Source organism: Sander vitreus, chromosome 6, assembly GCF_031162955.1.
Source record: "Sander vitreus isolate 19-12246 chromosome 6, sanVit1, whole genome shotgun sequence".
NCBI classification, from domain to species: Eukaryota; Metazoa; Chordata; class Actinopteri; order Perciformes; family Percidae; genus Sander; species Sander vitreus.
The window spans coordinates 26,176,578-26,190,573 of record NC_135860.1 but is presented as its reverse complement, the minus strand read 5'-3'; the positions used below and the strand labels follow the sequence as shown (position 1 = coordinate 26,190,573).

Here is a 13,996-nt window from a genome sequence, read left to right as displayed (position 1 = left end):
ACCAAATGGCTCTGTGTGTTATTTCTTTATCAAAGAACTCATCCAATACCAATCTGACTCCACATTGATGTGGATGGTGAGATAAGCCTCCCATTGGCTAACAATTGCCTTCTGTTTCCTTTTGCAGGTCCTACCACTGTTGCACTATGATGCACTATTTTTTGTTTGAAGTATTTGAGAAATTGTGGTCCAAGTCCTATAATCTGCAGTAAACTTAAGCAACGTCTTTACTCTGGCTTTTGTGCTGTACAAAACAGGACTGTGTAATAGTCGCAGTGGTTACAAAAGAAATTTATGGATTCAATGATCATGGGGCCTTTGGGGCCTCTGCAGGTTGGTGGCCTTGGGGCAGTTGCCTGCTTTGCCCACTTAGTAATACAGTATTGATATCAAAGACACCAATGCCAGTGAGCAAACAACACCAGCATTTCATGTGGCCAAAGTGGAGAGAATCAAAGGAGCAATACTGTGTCTTGAATGCGTACTATACACTACTTCCAACAATCTACCCCCGTATACTTTTGCAAAGTTTGCCTGATTAAACTAAGCCTTATAGCGACGGCTATATTGTAGGTGAAGAGAAGTACTTCCACTCTTGTTATGGGTAACAAGAGTACAAAGTCACATGTTCCTGCAGGCCCCGTGGTGGATGAGATGGTAAAGAAATATGGTCCTGCCTGTTTTTTTTGTTTTTCTATTTTTTTTAATCGTTTTTACCTGCTCTTTAATTTTATTTGTTTATTTAACTGATCTGGTTGTTTTTGGAGCAAAAGAGGAACGATTAAAAGTCAGCGCTCAGCTTAAAACGACAATGTTAAAAACAACAGACAAAGCCAGAAATCTGGGTGTAGTCATGGACTGAGACCTGAATTTTAACAGCCACATTAAGACAATTAATGTCTCAGCAGGATTTGGAAAAACTTGTCCATGCTTTTATACACTATGACCCACCCAGACCTCTCAGGTCATCTGGGACAGGTCTGCTTCCTGTCCCCAGAGTCTGAACTAAACAGGGGGAAGCAGCATTCGGTTTTTATGCTCCACATATCTGGAACAAACTCCGAGAAAACTACAGGTCCGTCGGAACACTCAGTTGCCATTCTTTAAATAATTGTTAATTTCTTATACTGCACTGTCAATTTTATTCTTGTCTTCTATCTAGAAGTATTTTTGAACAGATAACGGACATATTTCTTAGAATTTCTCCAACGTGGGTGTGACATAGATTTTATGATAAAATCTAAAGGAAAAAAGTTGGAACTGTTTAGGATTTTGCAAAGTGTGCCTGATTAAACTAAGCCTTATAGCGACGGCTATATTGTAGGTGAAGAGAAGTACTTCCACTCTTGTTATGGGTAACAAGAGTACAAAGTCACATGTTCCTGCAGGGCCCGTGGTGGATGAGATGGTAAAGAAATATGGTCCTGCCTGTTTCTTTTTTTTAATTTTTTTTTATCGTTTTTAACTGCTCTTTAATGTTTTATGTAAAGCACTTTGAATTGCCCTGTTGCTGAAATGTGCTATAGAAATAAAGCTGCCCTGCCTTGCCTAACTGAAGTTTCGATCAGATAACGACGCCTGAGCCAATTCCACTTGCTGAACAGTGTTGCAACCGCTCCAGCAACAGTTCAGAAAACAAACAGATTAATTAAAACAAGTACCAGTATGGTGGAGACGATCAGAGATCGATTGGATAAGGAATCAGATACATTAGACGTCTTCCCTCTCTGGTTGTCCGTCATGTTCAGGCCACTTGGAGGGTCCCAGGTACCAATCTGCAAAACAAAATACACTTGTTTATTTTTTAACTGGTTCCAGGACAGATAGATACATGTAAGATCCAGTTATACAGGCATACAGATCAGACATTTCACTTAAAAAAACTAATACTAGGCTGCTTTGCTTTTGGCTCACTTGGAATATTTTACCATTTGTCATGAAAGCAGTGTCAGTTTCTATTTAAAACTTGCTCAAATGAGAGGAAGAGCAACTCAAATTAAGCAGAGGGAAAATGCAAGATGCACTTCAGTTTCAGTCTGATATTTAGAAAGAACAATAACTAAAGTAAAAGCTAGTTCTGTTTTCTGATTGAAAAATGTAATTGGTACCATATAAAGAATATTTATCTCTAGCAATAGCGACTCAAGACTGGAATGTGCTGCTCCGTCTGGATGTGAGTGAACATTCTAAACGTTTGGAGACATTTGACATAGCACCTTTATTTTATACTTGTATACGTTTTGGATTGAAGATTATGTCTTGGATCAACCAATCAGCTTTTTTTGACAAACAGGGCCATAAAATGCAATGTTGAGATTTGAAAAGTTTAAGTATCAGCACCTCTGCAACCCTCTGTGATTTATGATTCACTGCACAGATCTGCAGATACATCCCTATTGCCAAAAAAGAATGTCAATATTGAACAACTCTGCAAGACTATATATATATATATATATGTAGGTTCAGTGACATTTTATTTACATCCAATGATACTGTTTTTAAAAATGCTTGCTTTCTACAATATCTGTATATGGGAACCCTATATGGTTAGGCAACTTAAACAACTAGTTGGGGAAAGATCATGGTTTTGGTTAATCCAATGACAAACCTTAAACCCAGGTCTGTGATGGGATGCAAACTGTGGTCTTTTCTATTAAAGTCGTATGCACTTCATGACCATCCACCACGCACACATCCACACTCTTAACTTCTGCCTTGCCGCATGAAGGACATAATAGTTCCTGGAGTGGCATAGGACATGTATTGTGAGGCGTAAACTCTTCCATTGCCATTGTCAATGCTAAGGATACTGGACTGGTGGAGACGTTCATGTGTATCTTAACAGAAGATTAAGCATTTATGTTATTTCTGTTTCAATTGGTAACACTACCAAACACACAGGCATACCTGTACAGTATAGACATAACGCTGTACTCAGACATCCCCCTCTTTCTTTTCTGGATACATACAGAGGATAATGTACAGCACCCTGAGGACACAGTTGACAGCTGTGTGAACCCTCACCACAGGGGGCACTTTCTTCTATACTCCCACAGGGTATAATGTTAGAGATGGTCTAGGATCTGGGTTGGCCCTGTGGGAGGGTTGGTGGAGGACAACACTAAGAAGGGCTGTAAAGAAGAAGGGGAGCATCCTGGGGAAGCAAGCAGGAAGAAGAGGAGGGCGAAGCTATCGGATCGTGCCTCTGGGCTTCTCTTGTCCTCTCTCGGCTCTCCCTCAAGTCTCCACACCCAAGCCTCCTTGTCAGCAACCCTCCATTCTCACCCCATCCAAACCCACTGACCTGAGCACATGGACCACAAACACTACAACCCACACCAGCCACACACACCTCAGGGCTCCTCTGATGCTCTGCACGAGGGCCAGAGATAGGCTTTGTAATTGCAAATCAACTCTTTAATTCAGGCTTCATGAGGCTGGAGGGCTTCTGAAGGGGTTTTTATTAATCGAGTAAATTATTCATGGAGGTGCAGGCGCACACAGACCAGAGGTCAGGTGCTGCTGAGAGGCGAGCACCAGCGAGAATGCAGAAGTGTGAAGTGTTTGCGGTTGCATTCGAGAATATTATTTGTATCGGCGGTGCTAGCAGGTTATCCTCCCGCTGGTAATCTCATGAATCTTAAATTGAGTGCTGAACACTGGAGATGCTAGGAAAAGATGTAAACCATAGATGCAACTATTCATATTCATATTAGTACACAGCCACATCCCTGATGCATTCTAACTAAGGTAGTGTTTGGATTTAGTTTGGATGTTAGACAAATCAAATTGGTATATTTTAAAGTTAGTCTATAGCACTTGCAAAATTGCAAAGGACATAAAAGTCGAATGAAGTGGCATCTACACACATGTAAGTCTGAACTGGTGTATTTATGTTCATGTCGATAGCTGATACACATTTTAGGCCGTGTTTAGACTGACATTAGTGCTGTGTCAAAAAATGCAGCCCCCTGATTCACCCTAGTGCTGGCATGCTGGGGTCATCTATGTAAAGAGCTTTAGCAAAAATAAGTTCATCTGCAAAGTAGATGGACCTGCTCAACTTTTGCAGCAATGCTATTGTGGCAAAGCACTAAGTTGGCCAATCCAATACATGCAGATATACATTCCTCTGAGATTACTGTATACAATTAACAGCATCATTCTACTTTTTACACTTACATATCACTTTTCTACATTAACTGAAAAGGTGCTTTACAATTTGCTTCTCATTTACCCATTCACACACACACACACACACAATGGAACTGCCATGCAAGGCGCTGGCCTGCCCATTAGGAACAACTTAGGGTTCAGTGTCTTGGCCAAAGACATTTCAACATGTGGAAAGGAGCTTTGTTTCTGCTAGCCATCCAAACTATGGAGCTAGATCACAGAACGTGCGTGCGTTAATCACTTGTTAAAAAAACTTTGTAGCGTTAAAAGGAATTTGTGTGACAGCCCTAATATATATATATATATATATATGTATATATATATATATATATATATATATATATATATATATATATATATATATATATTGGCAATCACGTCCTGACTCCATGTCTGAACTTAACATACAAACGAGAGATTGATGTTGATCTTCCAATCTCGTAAAAGCTAAACAATTTCTTCAAAAAGATGATTCACTGGTAAAATGATCAATTCTTTGTCTGTTTGGATACCTACACAAAGCTTAGCTAATGCTGCTGCAGTATATGCCATTCACTGCCAATGTTACCCGTGACTGCCAGAGAGTTAGCTGAAAGCCCTCAATTAATGGCCTGCAGATATGCATTTAGATATGCATTTACACATAAACGTTATTAGGGGATTATGGCAGATTGATTGTGTTTGTGTTGATTTTTCATGAACCACGGCTAACACCTTGATTTTATCTCAACATCACATTGGTGTACCAGGTGGACTCTCACACACACACACACACACACACACACACACACACACACACACACACACACACACACACACACACACATTAAAGACACACTACCTTCTCAAGGCCCTCCTCCTTCAGACTGATGACATCGAGATCGAAGTCCGTCCTCAAGCCATTGGTCCGGTTGAAAGTGATTCTCCCGGTCAGGCCATCCCAGTGGGCCTAAAGAGAGGGAGGCAGAGAGAGACACAGGATATTAGAGGCGATCATCAGCATCAAGTCTACATCTCCACTTTCTGATATGTTTTTGATGTCAGTGTTCGAGGCAAAGCAGTCAGGGAGTGAAAACACACTATTTCTATTTTTCCCAAACACTGTTTCGGTTTGTAAAGCCTTCCCTGGCATCATGATGCCTACACAGTGTCTGAGGCTGCATTTGTAACAGTGGGAATGCAATTACCCAATCTTTACAGATATTTAGGAGTGTGATAGGATACAATGTAGCATGAAAGTGGTTCAGAGCAGGAAAGGCTTTTTTTTTTCAGGTACAGCAAATCATCACAGTGCTGAGCCGGGGACTTCAGGGCCTATCTTTAGTTAGATGAGTGGGAGTCACAGATCTGGAAGTTACTCACGCTGCACAGTCAACTGTGCTAGAAAGCATTTGTCATACTACTTTGACTCAGTGTCTACCTCTCCATTGACACCAGTGCTGTTTGCAGATACAAGCATAAGTTACTCCAATGGAGATAATTATGAACTACTATTACCAAGGAATGCGGTAGGTATATCTGTCAACTGTTTGGGTAAGCTGACAACATGTGGATTTGTTGTTTGTATTTCATGATTGTATTTTTGTTTTTTTAAATAACTGATAAATGTTGTAAATTTGTGAAAAGCAACATTGTGATAAACCGTGTTGGTCACTTGAGGTGATTCAGTTAAGTCTTAGCTATGTAAAAGCACAAACACTTTCATCTGCGCCATTGGTTTATACAATTCATTTGTGATCTAAAACAATGTATGTCTACTGTTGTTGTTTTTTTACCGAGTTTGTAGTGGGAGTAGTAATGGCTCTTTACACATTTATTTGAATGTGTCATGTTTACATAGTGCCCATTATTGCTATAAAGAGTCTCTAGAGTCTTTTGTCCCAAATTTTTCTTTTAAAGAAATTTAAATTTTTCTTTTATTTTTTTTCTTTCTGAAAACATAATTTTTTGTGTATGGCAGGGAATTCTATTTTATCACAGACAGAGTTTGACCTTGACTTTAGAGGGGATTCAAACAAGTTACAGTTCAAACCTCTGTGCTGTCTTTTTGTTTCCTGTAAAGCACCAGCTGTTCAATACACACCAGCTCAGTGACCCCGTGGTTCAACTGTTGTAAACTGGGAGGCAGAGGATTCCAAGGAGGTTTTGGCCTAGCTAAAGACAGAAGGTATTTCCACACAACATTCATTGGTCGGAGAAAAATGTTCTCTGGGTTATTGGCATTTCTTTAAACCTATCACAATCATCTTGGGCGACGCTAAGGTCCGGACGCAGCGAGCATGGCTCTTCAAAATGGTTTCGGTAAGTAACTTACTCTAATATACGCACCCCGCCAAAGAAAACGCCACATTAATTATTAAATGAAGTTAACCTCACACAATACAGTAACGTGAGCTGTATTTTGTCCATAGCAAATCCCCACCAATCAGTCCCAAAGAGCCCCAGTTAGATAGTAAATGCAGTAAACATATTCTTTGTAAATCTTTACAATCATTCCCCGAACGAACCAAACAGGCCTGCCTTGTTGCACGATCCAATCCAATCCAATTTTTAACTTTGCCATTTTCAGCCTGTTACGTTGATCAGAGGTTCCGGTTAATGTTACTCGATCCGACCGAAGTTTAAAGTTAACTTAAAGAAAGTGGAAAGTAAGGGGCCTTCCAGCAGGAGTTTCTGGCGGCAGCGTAACTATCCCGCAAATTAGCCGTCGTCGATATAGACGAGGTGAGAGCTAATACAAACGACTGCACTTCAGCCAGCAAAGGGGTTCTGAAACTGGGGCAAACTGATCTAAAGGCGTCCACGAAAGCATTCTTAAATGACCCTGTAAAACAAGAATATACTGTATTTGAATTATTTGTGTCCACTTGAATTGAATTCCATCAGTGCTTGCTACTGTATGATGATCTTAGGTTTCACATTGGCCCCTTTTGCACTGGGTTAGGGGCAGTTCTAAAATAAACCAGTAATTTAGCAATTTTAAAGTAAAGAGACTGCAGTGTTCATTACATCCCACACTATTGAATTGTTGGGCTGAATAAGCAACATTGTGGTTTTTATTATTTGTGGGAAAGTTTTGTTGTACAATTGGAAAGTTTAGCAGTATAGAAGTCAGAGACCATCCTCTGACTGTCAATATGCATACCAAATCTCGTGGAAATCTAAACAGATGTCTTTCCACAGACATCTTTTCACTTTCTACAGTTTTTACTTCTACATTCATATAGTTTCATGATGGTTGCAAAACAGCAACACAGATGCAAATTCCTCCACTGTTTAATAATTGCTATTATAAGAGTACATTTTAAAGCCACTTTTATTCATCAACAGCAATGTATAGTATTGTTTTTTTATTATTATTTTGGAATTGTATTACTTTGTTTCTACTATGTATGCATTGTGTGTGAGTATGTATCTTATTTTTTTTTAAAATTTCCCTTTGTGAAGCACTTTTTAACTTTGTCTGTAAAACGTATATTAAATTAACTTATTACATAAACGTATTAGCTTTCAACTGCATCTCACCATCTTTCTAATTGGAGAGAGTTTGGTCAGTTGTCAATTCACCATGGCATCTAAGCAAGCAATGGTGAGAATAACTCATGATGCAGTTAGGAAACAAGAACCAGCTAAGTAATGATAACATAAGCATTTTGGCTCAGTGGATGTCGATTCTCAAGTCATTAGAATTAGCTCAGTGATTTCACAATGCCTTGTGCTTCTCACTCCCGCTAACTTATTGTTCATTAGACATGACATGACAGAAGCATTTCGTTTTCACATGCGGGTAGGCCAAGGCGAGAAGTGGGTGATTAGCTAACGTTAGCCAACATATTTATAAAAAAAAAACCACATTCGAATAGTAATTTCAGCATTCGAATAGTATTGATTTGTTTACTATTCAAATTATATTTGACTTTCGGAATTCATTCCAACAGCCCTATAAACTACGTGGCATTCAAAACATCACTCTATGAATGAGGGTTAGAGAGCCCTAAATATAGGTTGCCTAATCACCCGGCCTTTTCCACAGACAGAAAGCTCTGGATTAAGCATTCCAGCTTCACAAATGCAGCGAACTGTGGGGCAATTACTAAAAATGAGATAATGTGGTGTTTTTGTTTCTGCATGGGTGATTAATGCTGAAATTCAGAAAGCAGGCTCAAGATGGCTGCCCTCGATAGGGGGAATATATATGTAGACAAACTGAAAAAATATTTCCACATAAATAAATACACAGATAAATCATTTCTATTCATTAACATTCCCTCTCTTGACTGCCTCTGCCTTATTTGCATTCTATCTCTGTCTGCTTTCCGGAGAGAGCATGTGTTTTCCTTGTGAAGGTGCTGTGTATGTTGAGGAGGAAGACAGAACGGGGAGCAGGTAGAGAAGCATCTACCTCTTTGATAAGGGCCATGAAGCGGTTCCCGAAGCGCCAGGGCTTGTGCCGATTGCACTGTAATGAGCTGACAGTGATCTGCTGAGACTGCTGCACAGCCACGGCCACCACGTGCACGGCATCGTACATCAGCGCGGCGTCCGTCTGCAGGCGGAGACAGAGGAGGGGGAGGGGGGGACAGAGCGTCATTAACATGGAATACAGCACATGAGAAGTCAGCATGGATGTGTTCAGAATCAGAGTAATATCAATATCATGATGGCAGATTCAAAGCCTCACATTAAAACTCAGTTGTATGACTCTGCAGTGTGAATAACTGAGAGTAATAGAATTACAATATGTAAATGTAGAGAGAGAAAAATAGTGAAAAATAAAGGAAAGAGAGAAAAGGGGAAATACATGCACACTTTATATAGAATTATTATTATTATTATATTTATTATTATATATATACTGTATATATTTGGCATATTTATTTGTATTTATTTTTTCTTGTCAAAGGTCAGAATTGTGCATTAATCTGTAGTGGTGTGGTGTGATGTGACAATGGCATAAGAAACAGGATAAAAGGGCAAAGAAACACATGAAGAAATACAAATAAACTGAGAGATTAAAGAAATTACAGAGTGAGACATCACACTTCTGTTCCATCTTTGTTGGGAGTCGCATATGTGCAGTAGCTAACGTGTTACAAAGTTACGCACATTCATCATGGAAGTAAAGGCTGGACTACAATAGAGCTGTTTGGAGCAGTTTGTGAACAGTGTTTTCTGTTGGAGATGGTAAGTCCCTTTGGGGTGGACTTTGGGCTTTTTCACTTTGTAAACCGATAACGTGCACAAAAAAGATATATAACACAATAAAGAAAAGGGAAAAAGCCAAAAAGCATAATATGAGCACTTTAACAACCCAAATTATGTGGTATCGGATCGGTGCATAAACTCCAGGACTTACCGATACCAGCGTTTTAGGCAGTATCGGAGGCTTTTCTGATACTGGTATTGGAAATTCTCTAACAACAACAGTATGGTCCAATACAAGTTTTTTTTTCTTTGTGCTTAATTCAGTGTACAATAGTCTAAGATTATTGTAGTCTTTGTGTAACTGTCACTTTACAATCCAGAGATTTGCAGGTTGGAGCAGGAGAGAAGGGAGTAGAGAGTGTGACACCACATATCTGTCAGTCTGACTTTTTACACAGCTGTAGGTACATAGTTAATTTCCTTAATTCTGACCCACAGTCCATTAAAGCTATAGTGCGTAGTTTATGTCTCCCCCATGAGGAATTTTAAGTAATGACAACAACACTGTCGGCGAGTCCACATGATACAAGCCTTCTGTGATGGCGCATGCGCCCCCACCCCTCCTCCACGCAGTTGCTAGTAGCCAAGGAGGACACACACAGAATTAAAAAAACATGATGGACTCTTCAGAAGAGGTTATTATCTTCACTCGAGCTTCTGCGCGGGAAAGTCACCAGACGCCACCATGTTCTAAACACAGCCATACTGAGAAATACAGAGAGAGTTGTGTGGCGCTGATAGTCTTAATTAGCTTTGTAGCAACTCATTTGGCAATGGCTTGAATGTAACGGACGTTTATTAATATCAAAAAGTTACACACTAAAGCTTTAATTCTTTTAGGTCCCTTAATGACAAGAGTGCACATTCCATAAGCTATATGTTCTTCCAGCCATCTGTAAACTCTCAAAGTATTTTGGAAAAAAAAGCTTAGTCTTAGTTAGGAGTATTCAGCATGAACAACCGAATGACACAAGATAAAATAGTGCTATAGAAGGTACTTGTCTAGCTACAGCTCTAATTCACAGAACAACGGGTGGCACCCAACTCTTAAAAGCCTTTCAGAAACACTTTATGCATGTAAAATTATGAATACAGTGTAAAGGTCAAATCTAAATGTGCAGTGGAGTGATTGCAATTATAGTACAGAGGCCCCAAAGGGTCACAGAGGGATTCCTTTTTTTCTGAACTACTTTTGCATTTCCTCGCAATACATTTTGCATTCCAATGATCCACAGGACCAGTTAGTGTGTTGGTCCAGTCCAGTTATAACACACTCGCAGTTGTGGGAAACACTCTGCAGATACTAGAGAAGGGAGGGATGACGTGACACTTCACGTTATGCATTTATTACTCATTACCATGGCTGTAGTACTTGAGACGTTTTTCTGTTGTCTCGGACTTGTCTTGGACTTGTTGGTATTTGGACTCAGACTTTTCTCAAACTCGGCCATTGGACTCGCCAAATATTCTAGTTGGTCTCAACCGAGTCCAGCACTATATGCTTTTGTTCTAAAGTAACTTCTTCCTTCAAAACAAAACCATGGATGAAGCACGCTCGTTCAGAAAACGGGTATTACTTTATTTCAAAATCCATCTGGAACAAGCATTCACATTGGTGGCCTGGATGCCTGGCTGCGTCGTATACCTCAATCATCAGACATCAATCAGTTTCATTTTGGCCATAGACACAATGTCAATAAGCACGTTGTACTATGTATTCTTCAGTAATAAGTTCAAGGATGCGAACATTTCCATTTTTTTGTGACACCTGTGTTGCTTGTTATATGTTACATTTTCCATCGGCAGTCCAGCGTGTTATTGTTACACCAGAATAACATCTAAAATGTGAAGTTGCACATGTTATTGTTATGCTTAAAGTAAACAATATGGCCTAATTTGATCCTATAGTGTGTCACTCTGCACTTGCTTTGTGATTATTACAAATAATAAAGCAAAATCGTCTTCTTAAAATAGAAGATATGCTGTCCCTCACATCACATAAATTATGAACAGGTAAGAAATTGGTCTTTTTTCTGTCTCGGCCTTGACTGTCTCTCATTTGGACTCAGTCTTGACTTGATCTTGACTAGTCCTGGTCTTGGACTCGATAAAGGTGGACTTGAACACAGCCTTGCTCATTACTTCTTTCAAAAGGCCGAGCCACGAGAACAAACGGTCCCTGGCTGTGAGCACAGCTGCAGCTGCCCTGTCTGGATGTGCTGGTTGAAGCTGTCGCTGTGGCTATGGCTACGGTAACTAGGGCTGGGTACCGAATTCAATACATATAGGCACCGAGCGAATTGCCTTTAAAGTATGGAGTAACAAAAAATACCTTGTCATTCAGTACCCAATTTCAATACCTAAGGAGAAAATCTAATCGTTCTAATAGTATTGTTTAGGAACTGGTATCGAAGTCATGGTATTGGTATCCGTACTGGTATCGAATTACCAGCTATACGATACCCAGCCCTAACGGTAGCTGTACTTAGCCTTTCTCCATGGATCAAAGGGAATACAAAGCAATACAACACAGGAAAAAGCAACTTGCGAGGGAACATAAAAACATAAAAGAAGGATTTTCATAGTTATACTCTTATATAATTAAAAGTATAAAAGATAATAGTATAAAAAATTCCACCTTGACCCTTCAGGGGGCTTTGTACAATGCTGCCACACTATGCTTGATAAATTAAAGTCTGTAATGGTCGATGCTGTCATGGTTGTGGTTTTCAGTTGTGGTTTTTCCTGTTTTATTTTGTTTATTCATTCCCTGTTTTGCTTGTTTTCCCTGTCATTTGTTCACCGTTTCCTGTTTTGCAGTATTGTTCTCTGTTTTGTTTTTCCCAGTACCATTCTTGTGTATGTTTCCATGCTGCAGTTCCTGTTTTTTTTTTTGTAGTCTCTAGCTGTGTTGGGAACCATTCCCTCACTCACTCTCTGACTCACTATTCCCTATATAGTGTTTATTAAATAGTGAACTTTATAGGGAACGACCAAACGAGACTTCGGACACTCACGGAAAACACATCGTTGCGTCAGTGGATGCGCCAGTTATTTGTGTGATGGAGGTGGGCGCACCCAGCATCATGTAACCAAACTGAAACAAAAATATGTCTAATACGTCCCTGAAACAAACCAAGCACTCAGGAGGTAAGTAAAAGGCTGTATATGTGTTGCATGTTACATTTCCACTGTTTAGAAATGAAAGCCTACTCCATTTTTCCTTTTTATTTTTCGCGGGTGCTTCTGCTTCTTCTTCTGCTGTGGGAAAACACGACATTGTTTGTACACTCAAATTAACTGTGCATTGTGGGTATTTTATAGTGGACTTTATAGTGAACGAAATTAACCCCAGAGAATTTGAACACCACCACAAAATGGCGAACACACTATATAGTGCACTATATCCGTGATAGGGAACGGTTTCGAACACAGTGTCTGTTTCTCTCATTTCCATACCTTGTTTGTGGTGTTCTCAACCCAAGCCAATTCCCTAACTTCTAAATCTTTAAAAAAAAATAGGTTTTACATAATTATATCCTTTTATTAATTAAAGGGCTAAATAATTTTACAGCTGGGTACTGTAGCTTTAAGCAAATGTAACTTTAAAAGAAGTGCATTTCATGGGGACTATTTTCATTGATGTGTTCTTAATAGTTTTGGATGACAATTGAGCAAAAAAATATATCATGTTTTGGGATACACACGTCGTACCAGTAATAGTAGGAATAGGGGTGCACTGATCCGATATTAAGATCGGATATCGGTCCCAATATTGACAAAATAGCTTTGTTAGTTTTTTTCCCTCTGTCGTATGCCTGTGTCGCATGCTGGAAGAGTTGATTGTACAAATTAATAAGAATTCAATACATTACATCTCTGTTATTTTGTCTTCGTTAGGAAAGTAATGTTTAGTTAGGAAAGTCTGGTGCCTTTAGTCTCTTCCACATGGTGGAAGGAAGGTATAAGGTGGAAGGTATACAGCGTATTATTAATTCAACAATGGTATCGGATCGGTATCGGGTATCAACAGATAGACAAAGCCCAGGCATCGGTATCGGTATCGGGACTGAAAAAGTTGGATCGGTGCATCCCTGTAGGATACATGCATTGTTGGTTTGGGTTTGCACATGGGATTTGTTATCAAGTAGAAAAACATAAAGTATTGCCCGCCCCCCAAATGTTTCAAAAAACATCATCTCTTCATTAACTAATAGATGCATCTCATTGTATTGGCAGGTTATAGTCATTGCTTAAGTCTAGCCAATGGCATCATAAAAGCCAATGTAGACTGGAATTACTGCAGTTGTAACCTAACCCACCACCCAGTCAAGTTGCAGTTTACATCCATGTCTGTCCAGACTCATAATATATGTAGTGAAGACTTTGAAGCAATTGATTAAAAGATATTAGGCAAAATATGATTGTGTGTTTCACACAGAAGATCTATACAATCACCACAGTTTCAAGGTGGGCAGCCAAGATTAGTGTCACCAATTCAGTATCCAACCAAATGTGAAACATGGTACCACCACACACTAAAATGGCGAACACACTATATAGTGCACTATATCCGTGATAGGGAACGGTTTTGAACACGGCTTCTGTTTCTCCT

The 13,996-nt window shown here is 39.5% G+C and overlaps 1 protein-coding gene across 2 annotated transcripts in view; it reads right to left on the bottom strand.

Annotated features, from left to right (window-relative positions):
• grik2 (glutamate receptor, ionotropic, kainate 2) overlaps window positions 1-13,996 on the bottom strand; it is a 283,934-nt gene that overhangs the window by 100,954 nt on the left and 168,984 nt on the right. For both annotated transcript variants that reach the window (XM_078251928.1, XM_078251929.1), the window contains exons 7-9: window positions 8,579-8,722; window positions 5,018-5,125; window positions 1,662-1,775 (exon numbers count right to left, since the gene is read on the bottom strand). In XM_078251928.1, the coding sequence (XP_078108054.1) occupies window positions 1,662-1,775; window positions 5,018-5,125; window positions 8,579-8,722 (366 nt within the window). The remainder of the gene's footprint in view (window positions 1-1,661; window positions 1,776-5,017; window positions 5,126-8,578; window positions 8,723-13,996) is intronic.